The 10200-nt window shown below is 37.1% G+C and overlaps 2 protein-coding genes across 3 annotated transcripts; one reads left to right on the forward strand and one right to left on the reverse strand.

The window, feature by feature from the left end:
* Window positions 1–438: 438 nt before the first annotated feature.
* Window positions 439–7416, reverse strand: LOC127426697 (cell cycle checkpoint protein RAD17-like). Of its 2 annotated transcripts, none has more exons than XM_051673661.1 (17): window positions 7282–7416; window positions 6768–6848; window positions 6314–6562; window positions 5931–6008; window positions 5635–5797; window positions 5246–5382; window positions 4053–4105; window positions 3833–3955; window positions 3621–3690; window positions 3389–3500; window positions 2988–3179; window positions 2204–2289; window positions 1973–2119; window positions 1670–1816; window positions 1439–1559; window positions 1202–1259; window positions 439–1060 (listed from the first exon to the last, which is right to left on the reverse strand). In XM_051673661.1, exons 2-17 carry the CDS (start codon window positions 6810–6812, stop codon window positions 814–816), a joined length of 2028 nt encoding a protein of 675 aa, XP_051529621.1. In that variant the 5' UTR covers window positions 6813–6848; window positions 7282–7416; the 3' UTR covers window positions 439–813. The 2 variants fall into 2 exon arrangements, with proteins under 2 accessions (XP_051529621.1, XP_051529618.1); XM_051673658.1 differs by having other exon boundaries at window positions 6768–6853; window positions 7282–7406.
* A 6-nt stretch (window positions 7417–7422) lies between these two features.
* Window positions 7423–10200, forward strand: LOC127426711 (adenylate kinase isoenzyme 6-like). The gene is made up of 6 exons (XM_051673673.1): window positions 7423–7485; window positions 7611–7654; window positions 7860–7952; window positions 8858–8916; window positions 9449–9594; window positions 9800–10200. The coding sequence occupies exons 2-6, from the start codon at window positions 7618–7620 to the stop codon at window positions 9987–9989; spliced, it is 525 nt and encodes a 174-aa protein (XP_051529633.1). The 5' UTR covers window positions 7423–7485; window positions 7611–7617; the 3' UTR covers window positions 9990–10200.

Consider the following 10200-nt stretch of genomic DNA (forward strand, 5'->3'; position numbering starts at 1 on the left):
GTGTGCTGCAGAAGAAAGAAAGTCATACATATCTGGGATGGCATGAGGGCGAGTACATATATTTCTAAAGCTCTACATTGCAGTATTTTCTTGAATTTTTCTCTTTTCTCTTGTTTGATTCTACAACCTCAGTTTCTTACTCAGGTTCATTTAACAATGCTTTTACAATACTACAAACTTTTCACACAGAAACAAAACAGAGAAGCAAAGATGATAAGAGAGGTTATTTCTTTTGACCATAGTTTTTTCTGTCTTTCTTTTTTTTTTTTTTAAATAAAGCCACAGGATATATTCACTACATTTGGAAATATACTGAATAGGTTGATGTTTTTAATAAAAAAAATGTCTGTACACAGACCATTGGCAGTATCTGCAGTCACAGAAATAGATTCAGAAATTTTCCCTATATATAAATGACAAACTAACAAAATGGCCATCAAACTTGCAAACACTAGTTTATTGCAATCACTTCTTTGACGGAAGTATAGATGTTTCTACTTTTCAGTCCCAGAGCATTTTTATGTTATACTTTGACAACATAAAACTTTTATTGTGGCTGTAAATTATTTTGCTATGTTCTTTTTTTACAGACATTTTCACTAATACCCTCAGATCAAACTGCTACAGTGTACAGAAGACATAAATTTCAACACAAGAACATATGAACAATTCTCTACAGCGGCACATTGTGTTGAAGCACATAAATATCAAAAACTTACTAATAAAAGAAAACTAAAGAATAAACTGTGTCCTAAAGGTACAAGGCAGCGAGTGATATTAAATAAGTAAATTTAAACTATGACACGTGATTGGTCAATCACTGTCAAATTCCTCAATTAAGAAGTCTTCCTCATCTAGAAGGGCTTCAGTGCTTGTGGGCTGGGGCTGGCTAGCAGAAAGTTCCCCAGCAGGATCTTGGCTGTTTGGAAGATTAGACTCAGTTGTGGCATTCCCTGATGTGGTACCGGGATCAAGAGATGGAGCACCAGAAGAATCTTCATTTTCACTGTCAGTATCCAAAATGCCAGGATCTTTGTCACCAAGTGCTTCAAGTCTAAGCCTGCAAATAATATTTGAAAAGTAAAAACATTTTATTGTACCATAAATAAATTCAATGAAAACTATATTTTGCACTTAAGTGACAAGAGGATAATTTATAAAGCTTTCAAATGCAATATTACTTTTGTCAAGCTTATCTCACCTGCCAGGAATCCTCCTTTGAGAAAGATGGCCAACATTCTGAATGAAGGCTATCTGAGCTGATAATAGAAATAAAAAATTATATATATATATATATATATATATATATATATATATATATATATATATATTAATTCACTTAAATATTGTACGAGGAGAAATAATCGATTTGGTTTGGACTACTAGTTTTGCATGCTTTAATTCAGTATTTATAGATTTAGTTGATGCTGAAGTTCACCTTGATTCCTCATTGGGTTGGTGAGCTTTGCGAGGTAAGGCAGCAGTTCTGTCAGGAGGCTCACAGGGGCAAGGCAGAAATTTATGAAGAGCGACTGTGCAGTCAGGTAATTCTCTCGGTACTATTACAAACACATTGTTAAGAACAATAAATTCAACAGCTCTTAAAAATGCAGAATGTGTAAAGATGTGTCACTTCTATATATCCTGGTAATAAAGAAATATCATATACCGTCTTGTTTATGTGTAACCAATGGGGTTTATGAAGAGGCTTGAAACCGGCAGTGGATTGGCTGCTGGCTTGTGCTCGGGAAGAATTGGAGTGCATAAGCCCTCTAGTGGCCACTGATGATCCATACTCCAACATGGTAGACCTTGACTGTGAAAAGAGAAACACCATGACAACAAAACAAAACAAAGTTGTTGCCAAGATACTACTAAATGATAGTCTTCAAGGATCTAGGTCAGCAGTAGAGAGTAACCGTGCATATCCCTATAGGTGTCATTATGGAAGTCCAACAGCATTTGCACTCACACTCCATTCTGCTGTCAGGAAGTCGGCATCAGAGAGGTACTCGCTGGCCCGTGCTATATCCTCCATGTCAGAGAAGAAGTCAGGATAGTTTTGATGCAGGTAAAGGTTAAAGAACTCACCAGACATGTGAGAACGCTCAATGACAAGCTGGGGAAGTAATTACAACATTCTTAGAACATTATATAAAAATAAAAAACCCTTTAGTGCATTATACAGCAGGTTAATATTTACTTCTGGATCAACAAGCAGTTTGTCCCTCTGATGCTCTGTTAGGTGTGGAGGCAGCTTGGGTGTTTGGGAACTTTCACAGCTTTCACCTAAAAAGGACAAGACATCCATTGGTATAAAACTGAATAACTTTACGTCCAGTTCATGATGTCTACACTCACTGAGCAATTTATTAGGAAAACCTGTACACTTATTCATGCTATTATCTAATCAGCCAATCACGTGGCAACCGTGCAATGCGTAAAATCATGTATATACGGGTCAGGAGCTTCAGTTAATGTTCACATCAACCATCAGAATGAGGAAAAAATATGATCTCGACCGTGGCATGATTGCTGGAGCCAGACAGGCTGGTTTGAGTATTTCTGTAACTGCTGATCTCCTGGGATTTTCATGCACAACAGTCTCTAGAGTTTACTCAGAATGGTGCCAAAAACAAAAAACATCCAGTGAGTGGCAGTACTGCAGACAGAAATGCCTTGTTGATGAGAGAGGTCAACCTAGAGTGGCCAGACTGGTTCGAGCTGACAGAAAGGCTACGGTAACTCAGATAACCGCTCTGTACAATTGTAGTGAGCAGAATAGCATCTCCGAATGCACAACACATCGAACCTTGAGGCGGATGGGCTTCAACAGCAGAAGACCACGTCAGGCAACTTATTAGGTCCATAGTATTCATTATAAAGTTCTCAGTGAGTGTATATAATAAAAGGCATCACAAACTAACATTTCAGAGGATGTCACTCAGATGTTGACACATGCAAAAATGAGTTTGAAAAAGACTAACGTTTGCAGTAGAGGATTTTCCCTAAAGCTCTGAAGAGGAAAAGTGAGGCATCTTTTCCTCCAATAGCTGGGCTTTCCCCCTGCATGCTTGTAGATTTGGAAGACTTGCTCCTCCCCTTAGCCCTTACAGCAGTTTTTGCAGAAGAGGACTTGCTCTGTTTCAAAGGCCATAGGCTCTTCTCCAGACAATTGTCTGAGAATTGAAAAGCATGACTGCATTATTAAAGAGTTAAAATACCTCTTAAGAAAAAAAAATTATTATCATTGATAAGAAACATGATGATCGATCATAACTTCATATGTTAATTGTTAATAAACAATTCTGAAATCATAATAATAAAAACATTTTTTTTTTAAAGAACCTCACTTTATAAAGGTATTGTCTATTAAAGATTTTCTCACCAGTGAACAAGGAAAACTGCAAACTGTTGATGGCACTGCGAATATCTCCTGAGCTTCCAGAGCAGAGAAGCTCTAAAGAAGCTTTATCAGGAAGAGAGATCCTGCCTGAACTCTGCAAACAGACAGGTTAGAGACAGAGATAGAGATGTGCTTTAGAGAACCATAGGGGTACACAGAGCCATAAACATCTCCTTAGATGGAGTAAACACAAGAAAGGAACCACACAACTTACCTTTCCTGCCTCGATGGTCGCGATACGGCCTAGAACCTTTATCATGCTGGTGGGGGCCACAGGGTTAAAACTAAAATGGAGAAATAATTAACTAAACTAACAACAGGGTGTTGAAGAACAGGATATATATATGCATTTTGCTTTAGCTATGACATTGTTGTCGAATGTTTGTACCAACTAAAGACTTAAAATGTAACTGGTTAAATTCCTACCAAATGTTGTGAATTTCGAGTTCATGCAGAACATCCTTAAAGAGAAGTCTGGAGCTCTTGTCCCCACTTAGGCTATCAGACACAATAATGACCAGAGGGCACCGGCCAGTCTTACTAAATTGCCTGAATGAGCAAGAAAAACAAGGTAAATTGCTTGTTAGACCCCAGTCAGTGACTAACCACTATTAACAATGCTGCACAGTATATTGCTAGCACTCACCTGAGTATATCGTGCAAGCACCCTGGTTGCCTATAGAACTGGTTTGGAAATTCCTAAGATAAACAAATAAATCATAAGAAAGCATCACTCATTTTGTACAATTTTAATTAAAAAATTTTTTTTTTTTTTTTTTTTTTGTAATTACATCATGCAAAGAAAACAACCAAGGAGATTTCTGAAATCAATGGAATTGGGTTAAGAACTGTCCAGCGCATTATTAAAACCTGGAGGGATATTGGTGAACCGTCAGATTCGCGGATGAAATGTGGTCGGAACAAAATCTTGAATGATCATGATCGGAGATAACTAAAATGCTTGAAGTCATATCATAAAAAAAAATAAAAAAAATCGACAGTAGAACTCACAGCAATGTTTAATAGTGAAAGTAAGAGCATTTCCACACGGACAATGCGACAAGAACTTACAGGATTGGGAATAAACAGCTGTGAGGCCACAAGAAAGCCACTTGTTAGTGAGGCTCATCGGAAAAATGACTGCAGTTTGCTAGGGAACATAAAGATTGGACTGTGGAGCAATGGGAAAAGGTCATGTGGTCTGATGAGTCCAGATCTACCCTATTTCAAAGCGATGGCCGTCAGGGTAAGAAGGGAAGCGCATGAAGCGATGCACCCGTCATGCATAGTGCCCACTGTACAAGCCTCTGGAGGTAGTGTTATGATCTGGGGTTGCTTCAATTGGTCAGGTCTAGGCTCAGCAATGTTATGCGGCAATAAAATGAAGTCAGCTGACTACCTGAATGTACTGAAATGAATGAGGAATCATTTTCACACATGGATTGGCCACCACAGAGTCCTGACCTTAACCCCATTGAAAGTCTTTGGGATGTGCTGAATAAGACTTTACGGAGTGGTTCGATTCACCCGTGATCAATACAAGAACTCTGGATGGAAATAAATGTTGTGATGTTGCATAAGGTTGTCGAAACAATGCCTCGATGAATGTGCACTGTAATCAAAGCTAATGGCGGTCCAACAAAATATTAGAGTAAGTGACTTTTCTTTTTTTGGCCAGGAAGTGTATTTCAGCTTTATGCATTATCTTATGTGCATAAAAAAAGAAATAATAATAATAAAAAAAAAAACATCAGCTAAATGGCATGCTGCTAGTTTCTAAACAAATCTTAATCTATTTCAACATCATAGCGAAATTATTTAAAAGTAGTTCTGTACCACCTCTATTAGAATTATTTTTCTGTCTTCAGTCAGTTTCTCTCCACTCATTTGTAGACGGTTGTATTTATTGGCTCTCAGCAGGAACTCTTGGAATAACTCTGTTTGCGAGCTGCCATGGAAACGATTAAACCTTGAATCTGTAGTAGGAATAAAAAAGGTCAACTTAACCACCAAGTGGATGAATATACTCTCAGGGAGCACAGAAGAATTTAGATAACTCCATTTATGCTTGATTCGGATGAATACACACTTTTAAATGTTAAAAATATGGGGTTATACTATTCCCATTTACCATAATGGGAATAGTATAACCCCATAGTAATAGTATAATGAGCATTTTCACGGTACAAGCAAGCTTCCTAAGCTCATTTGAAACATAATTTCCTGACCTGGATCAAAGCTTTGTGTGAACAAATCCTCTGCTTTGTACTGAGACATGGTGGAGGGATTTGACCACTCCTGGATCTGAAAACCCAAATCCTTGGCAAGAACTTGAACAGTGGCTGTCTTCCCACATCCAGAGGGGCCAGTGAGCAACAGAATGGCGCCACCCTGTGGAAAATTATAACCACAAAAACACAAATAATAAAATAAAAAAATAAAAAACACTAACAAAAATATTTTCCAAATGATGATGAAGAAAAAATATATACATCCTATAAATCACATGGCACACATGTCAGACCTTTTTTGATTTGTCCAAATGAACTCTCAACCAGCTTTCAACTTCCTCGACTTTCTTCTTGTGGACTGCCAATTCAGCCTATCAGAGAGAAAGAAGCATTTTTAGCAATACGCATACTTGTGGATTGAGAAAAACTTCAGGAAAAAGTTTAGCACTAGCTAAACAGGCATGCTGGGAATTAAAGAGGATTGGTGAATGAGATTAGGGGTGTTCAGACCTTCTCCTTGAGAAATAAATAACATTTAACAAATACACCCGGAATATGTCTTCAGCTTTACTTGAAACATACAGAGATGTGTGTTAAAGAGTGGTTGGAGTAAACTGCAGGAAGGTAGATTTCCAGTGACTGGACTGAGCATCCCAGACCTAAAAAGTTTCAGTACCTGTGATTGGGGAGCATGCATATCCACCCATGGCTCATCTTGGTCAGATTTACACGATTCACTTGGTACACTTATTTGGTTGTCGGACGCATCTACTTTCCTTTTCCTGGATGTTTTTCCTGTTTGCTCCCTAGTTGATGGCCACCTGGAAGTCTTGTTTTCCCCTGAAAGTGGTCCTTTTTTCAAGGTCCTTTTCACTCCAGAACCTCCCAAAAGTTCACCAAATGATGGTTCCACCCAGTTCTTTATCTTAACAGAAAGAGAAGCAGAACACATTTTATAGATGTCAGTAGCTTTGAAGATTTCGAACATCCTCAACCATTATCTCTTACTGACACAAAGTGTGCCAATTAAGAGCAATGGAAGTGACTAACTGATTTAAAAGACATTCTGTGTTTTGAGTATTACCAAAGAAAGACTGAGCACAACATTCAGAAAACAATTAGTTACATACCTTTCCAGTGGACTGCTTTCCTCCCAGAGACAGCTTTGACATCATCAACTCTGACGTCCCATTTAGTTACTCCATGCAAAACTGTGCTGGGGATCAAAAAACAAATCATTTATAAAACTACTTAAAGAGATACGCCCTTATGAGAGGAGAATAGTACTAAATGTTGCTATACATACGTATAATCACAACTGAAGCAAAGAAAGTATTATTCAAGTAGAATCAGTCACAAACATTTTAACTTCTGCTTAACTAAACAACAGCATGTTATAACAGGAAACTAAATTACAAAAATATATATATTTCATAGAAATGCCTAAATTGTAAAAATCTAGCTGGATAAAAGCTTCGTCGGAAATTTTGGCCTAGTTAAATTCTCAAAGCTCAGTAAGTTTGCTTCGGGACGTTAGTTAGTTAGCTTGACACTACACGAATACTAGCAGTCATGTGCAAATTATCTAGTCAAATCGACAGAACCCTGGCAATCACACTGTATATACACTAAATTCTACATCACCTCAGTCATTTCTACAGAATACTTCTGTACAACACAATAATGTTTATTACTGGATGTTGCAAGTAACACGTAACATTATGCTAGCTATCCCTTTAAAGTTAAACTGATCCGCCCCTCCGCTGGCGCGCACTGATGATGTCATCAAGATAACGCCGCGTTGCTGGACACGTTTTTATGTTGGTCTGTGCTCTGGCAACCACAGAAGTAATGACCAACGGATTATTTAACTATCATATATTCATGCTTGATTATTGGTATTGAGTATCCTGTTTATATTATTGAAACAAGTTGCTGTTGTTAATGTGAATTATTTTCCACGTGTGATACAGTATTGCAATGAGAATCATGAAGAGACCAAACATCCTTCTCACTGGTAGATTGTCTTGTCATTTTTAAATAGCAGTGTGTCTGTTACAAATAAATGAACGTGCTGTGTCAAATAGTTTGTTTTTTTCCATATAATATACTCGTATGTTGCATCCTTGCCTAGATTGCGATTTTTCCTCACATATATATGCAGTCATCACTTTACATAAATTGTATCAAATTGACCTGGGTGCTCCATCATGAATTGACAGGAACCCCTGGAGTTGGCAAGACCACACTAGGCAAAGAGGTGGCTCAGAGAACAGGACTAACTTATGTCAATGTTGGTGATTTGGCACAGGAGGGTAAGTTGCTGTTCATTTTAGCCATGATTTATATTGTTGATATATTTAACCTGAGATCCAAGCGTAACTGCTGTGTGAATTTTCCCATTTCCCTTTTTTAGTTGTAACTATTAGTGCCTAATAAACTTGCACAAAATGAAAATTTTTAGAGCAAATCGTTTTCCTAAAAGTTGATGGCAACATATGTGGACAGCGAGACGTTACAGACATTATCAGAAATCAGCATAATTAATTCTGATTCAAAGTAATGGCCAGCATCATCGAATCACTGCCAACCATGTTAAAATAAAATTATACATTATAAATTCTGAATATATATATACTGAATGACTTAACCTCAAAATGCACCTTATTTTCATCCTAACTCCATATAAAGCCTCTGAAAGCAAAATGTTTCAGCTTTTGGATGAACCCATTGATTCTCAATGTGATAATGTGCAGTAAATATAGGATTTCTAAGGAAACAATGCGCTAAAGTACACATTAGTGTACATTGTGTTTATCAGCATGGCGTTTCGTGATAAATCGCTTATATTTTTTAAATGGCATATCGGATGAAACTACAGACTCTAATCTTTTGACTCAAACCTGTTTCAGTGTAGAACTTAATTAGGTTCCTTACCAGATTTGTTGCAGTTTCTCCCTAAGACAAACTCCGCTGAGGTCGGTGCCATGTTGTTTTGTCACATGACTCTGTACGTCGAAAGTTTAACCCTTTTCTGAATGCCCAGTGTCTCCTGTACTTAAATCAATCGGTTTAAATGAATATATATGCGTATATGCTTTGCGTATACTGAAGTCAAAATACAACATTGACACGTGTACACAGGGTCGCACAAGTTTAAATATGTTTTTTTTTTTTTTTTTTACATAATAGTCTTAATATTTTGAAATCACCTCTTCAGGTCAGTTGTTTGATGGATTTGATGAAGAATACCAGTGCCCTATATTGGATGAGGACAGGGTATGTATGTACTATTGTAATAGAAGGAAAAGAACTAGTGCTTTTCATGATTTATATCCGCAGAATTTTTTTTAAAGTCTTTAACAAAATACATTTTATACAGTTTTATTAGATAAGGGCAGAGCATTCAGTATTACACTTATTGGAGCTGCACTGTATGCAGGGTTACACTTTGCAATAAGGTTCCATTTGTTAACTAGTTAATGTATTAGGTATCATGAACAAACAATGAACAACATGTTTTTCACAGCATTTATTAATCTTAGTTGATAAAACTTCAGTTGTTCATTGTTAGCTCATAGTGTATTAACTAATGTTAACTAATACAACTTTTGATTTAAAAAATGTATATGTTGAAATGAATATTAACCAAGATTAGTGAAAGTATTGTTCATTGTTAGGTCATGACAACTAATGTTGTTATAATGTTAATGAATAGAACCATATTGTAAAGTGTTACCATAAGCAGTCACCAGTCAAAAGCATATCCATCAGGATCCTCATAATGGAGAATACTCTTTCAATGCTCTAGGTTGTGGATGAGCTGGAGGACAAAATGGGAGATGGAGGCATCGTAATAGATTACCATGGCTGTGATTTCTTCCCTGAACGCTGGTTTCACATTGTTTTTGTCCTCCGTACAGACAACACCAGTCTCTACAATCGTCTTGAAAGCAGGTTTGTGTTGATAACCGCATAACAATAATGTTCATCCCATATAGAGCATATTTAAAGCGTCTTGAGGGTTATTTTAGGTACAAACTTAGCTAGAAGATATCTAACCCTTGACTTTGCCTAATGTGCAGTTCAGAATACAGTTAGATTTTATGTTGCTGCATGTCTTCTGTTACAGTGATTTTAACTCCATATCTTTCATATTCAGAGGCTACACAGGAAAGAAGCTCCAGGACAATGTGCAGTGCGAGATTTTCCAGACTATCTATGAGGAAGCCATGGAAGCCTATAAGCAGGAGATAGTCCACCAGCTCCCCAGTAACACTCCTGAGGACCTGGAAAGGAATCTGGAGCAAATTATTCAGTGGATTGAACAATGGATGAAAGACAACAATTGACAAGGGACATTTTATTTAACAAGCTAACACACTTTTGAGTTCATCTCTTAAGTAGACAGACTGTAGAAATCAAGTTTCATAGTTATAGTGGCCTCAGAGATAGTATGTTAGTCCTTGCTCAGCAGAACCAATGTGACTAACAACTGGATTTGAGAGAAGTTAAAAACAATTCCATAATGAATGGTAAGGAATAAATATTTTTATAATGTAA

The sequence above is a fragment of the Myxocyprinus asiaticus genome, chromosome 3 (assembly GCF_019703515.2).
Source record: "Myxocyprinus asiaticus isolate MX2 ecotype Aquarium Trade chromosome 3, UBuf_Myxa_2, whole genome shotgun sequence".
NCBI classification, from domain to species: Eukaryota; Metazoa; Chordata; class Actinopteri; order Cypriniformes; family Catostomidae; genus Myxocyprinus; species Myxocyprinus asiaticus.

What these genes read in the sequence shown, in the direction of transcription:
- LOC127426697 (XM_051673661.1), bottom strand. Translation starts at nt 6,812, where the DNA reads ATGATGTCAAAGCTGTCTCTGGGAGGAAAGCAGTCCACTGGAAAG. An exon ending in CTCGAAATTCACAACATTTG is followed by an intron (nt 3,691 to 3,832) that starts GTAGGAATTTAA and finishes TCTCCATTTTAG; the next exon opens with TTTTAACCCTGTGGCCCCCA. An exon ending in GGTTACACATAAACAAGACG is followed by an intron (nt 1,560 to 1,669) that starts GTATATGATATT and finishes TGTTTGTAATAG; the next exon opens with TACCGAGAGAATTACCTGAC.
- LOC127426711 (XM_051673673.1), top strand. Translation starts at nt 7,618, where the DNA reads ATGAGAATCATGAAGAGACCAAACATCCTTCTCACTG. An exon ending in ACCAAACATCCTTCTCACTG is followed by an intron (nt 7,655 to 7,859) that starts GTAGATTGTCTT and finishes ATGAATTGACAG; the next exon opens with GAACCCCTGGAGTTGGCAAG. An exon ending in CTATATTGGATGAGGACAGG is followed by an intron (nt 8,917 to 9,448) that starts GTATGTATGTAC and finishes TCAATGCTCTAG; the next exon opens with GTTGTGGATGAGCTGGAGGA.